The sequence below is a fragment of the Alosa alosa genome, chromosome 17, assembly GCF_017589495.1.
Source record: "Alosa alosa isolate M-15738 ecotype Scorff River chromosome 17, AALO_Geno_1.1, whole genome shotgun sequence".
Taxonomy (NCBI): Eukaryota; Metazoa; Chordata; class Actinopteri; order Clupeiformes; family Clupeidae; genus Alosa; species Alosa alosa.
The window spans coordinates 22,413,962-22,416,237 of NC_063205.1; the positions used below are offsets into that span (position 1 = coordinate 22,413,962).

Below are 2,276 nucleotides of genomic sequence, written 5' to 3' on the forward strand. Positions count from 1 at the left end.
TCTTTCAAATTCCCTCTGCACGCAATAGGTCAGCAGCAGCGCTATGAGTCCCATGCGTTTCCCACCAGCGGAGCTAGTTGGCTAGTTCAAACGTTTGCCAACTTAATAAAAGCTTAACTCGTGTCACACTGTTCGCCAACAGCAACATCCATCTTATTTGTTTTCAAATAGCAGGGAATTCAAGCCAAACTGTTGCAACTCTGCCATCAATCATTATGTTAAGCCCACCTAACGACTCTATACACGATTTCATTGGCCTGATTGAGTTTCGATTTCTGGAGCTCACAAACCAACGGAAAGTTGCTAGACTAGCCCTGGCAGCAAATTTGCTGCCGCTAGGGTCGCGTCTAGATTTCTAGGCTAGCATCCACATGCTGTACGTTCAAAAACACTTTTTCAGTTTCGGTGCAATTCAGTCTTGAAATGGTTAAGTACCTCAGACTGAGCCATAGGCTAGTCCAGCCAACCAAAGCAGTGCTTCAGCACAGTCACACGAGGAATTGAAGGGGGTTTTCTGAATGGCTGTTAAGTGCAAACATCCACAACCTTTCCCCAGAATCACAGAATGTGCTTTTAAGAGGCTGGCCTGTAGTATAAAATCCCGATTAACTGATTCAAAATCAGAACAAAGCGTGCATATATATATATGCATATATTTCAACTTCCAATACAAATGCATTTCTTATACAGTTTATTCCAATACATATGCATATATTTCAGCCTCCAATATATATATTCATACATTTCATACATACAGTATTGGTATTGGTATGTGTATTTCTACCCTCCTGTTTCTCTGTTCCTTGTCGGATTGTCTCTCTGTTTTGTCTAGTCAAAGTCCCGTATGTATGTAAGTAAGTCTTTAAATGTTAAGTTTGCCCGTAATTCTGCCTGGTGGAGTCTTGCGCTTGTGCCAAGCGTCGTCCAACCCGGTCCTCTGACACCATGCCTCCTGTGCCCAGCCCAGAGACGCCTGCACCTGTGCCCAGCCCAGAGGCGCCAGCTCCTGTGCCCAGCCCAGAGGTGGCAGCTCCTGTGCCTGCAGCCCAGTCGCCCGACGCCACGCCTGCAGCCCAGCCTCTGCCTGTCTGTCCGGCCCCGCCTCTGCCCGAACCGGATCCGCCTCTGCCCGAGCCAGCTCCGCCTTCCTCTGACTGTCCGGCCCAGCCTCTGCCCGAGCCCCTCTCTGTCCCTGTCCCCGTCACTGTGCCTGTCTTTGTGCCAGTCACCATCCCCGTGACCGTGCCAGTCACCGTCTCTGTCTCTGTCCCAGTCACTGTCTTTGTTCCTGTCCCTTCCCCTGCCCCTATGTCTGAGTCTGTCGTGTTTGAGTCTGTCGTCCTGCCCGAGTCTGTCCAGTCTTTGTCTGCTTGTTCCCTGCCCACACTGCAAAAACTGCTTATCTAACAAAATCTAACCAAGTGTTCTTAATCTTATATCAAGATAAAAAAATCTAGTTGGTATTGTTTTCAGTATAAAGAGACTTACCTAGCACTTTCTTGTGAAAACATTTGTCTTAATTTAAAAAAAAATTGACTTATTTTAAGACATCTCATCCTGAAAACAAGCAAATTTGTCTGCCAGTGCGTTAAGCAAATTTGTCCTAAAAACAAGCAAATTTGTCTGCCAGTGCGTTGAGTAAATTTGTCTTGATAAGAGTCCTTAAAATAAGTCAAAGTTTTCTTAAATTAAAGGAACCATATGTAAGAAATGTATTTCAATTAATCATAAAATGGCCCTGATATGTCACTAGACATTAAGAAATCATGTTCATTTCAAATACTTATATCACTGACAACAGTAGTCCGGCCAGGATATTGTCATTTAAAAAGTGAAGTTGCAGCCCTCAACTGTTGTTGATGTTGTGTTTTGGCCTGATGCGCCACCCTCTACCTCTATCTACTAATCACAAAGTCAGTAGTGTTTCAGCATCCGGGTTGGCAACCTCGAGTCAGAGGGGAGGGGGAGGGGACACACCACTCTACAGTAATTTGAAAGTGATTGCAGTACCAGTTTTGGCCACAATCTTACATAAGAGTAAAAATGTTCTTTTTGAGAGGGCGCTAGGTAAGTCTTTTCATACTAAAAACAATACCAAATAGATTTTTTAATCTTAATATAAGATTAATAACACTTGGTTAGAATTCATTTTTTGCAGTGCAAGCCCTCTGAGTTTGCCCCATCTGAGTCTGCCCTGTGGTCACGGTCTGTCGGACCGGGCTGTCGCAAATCCCTCAGACAAAAAAGATTTCAAACGAACGAGGGAACATGTCGCA

The 2,276-nt window shown here is 44.7% G+C and overlaps 1 protein-coding gene across 1 annotated transcript; it reads left to right on the top strand.

The window, feature by feature from the left end:
• Positions 1 to 945: 945 nt before the first annotated feature.
• Positions 946 to 1,407, top strand: LOC125310300 (vegetative cell wall protein gp1-like). Its single transcript, XM_048267597.1, has one exon. The coding sequence runs from the start codon at positions 946 to 948 to the stop codon at positions 1,405 to 1,407; it is 462 nt and encodes a 153-aa protein (XP_048123554.1).
• Positions 1,408 to 2,276: the final 869 nt, after the last annotated feature.

Coding starts and splice junctions, on each gene's coding strand:
- LOC125310300 (XM_048267597.1), top strand. CDS start 946: ATGCCTCCTGTGCCCAGCCCAGAGACGCCTGCACCTGTGCCCAGCCCA.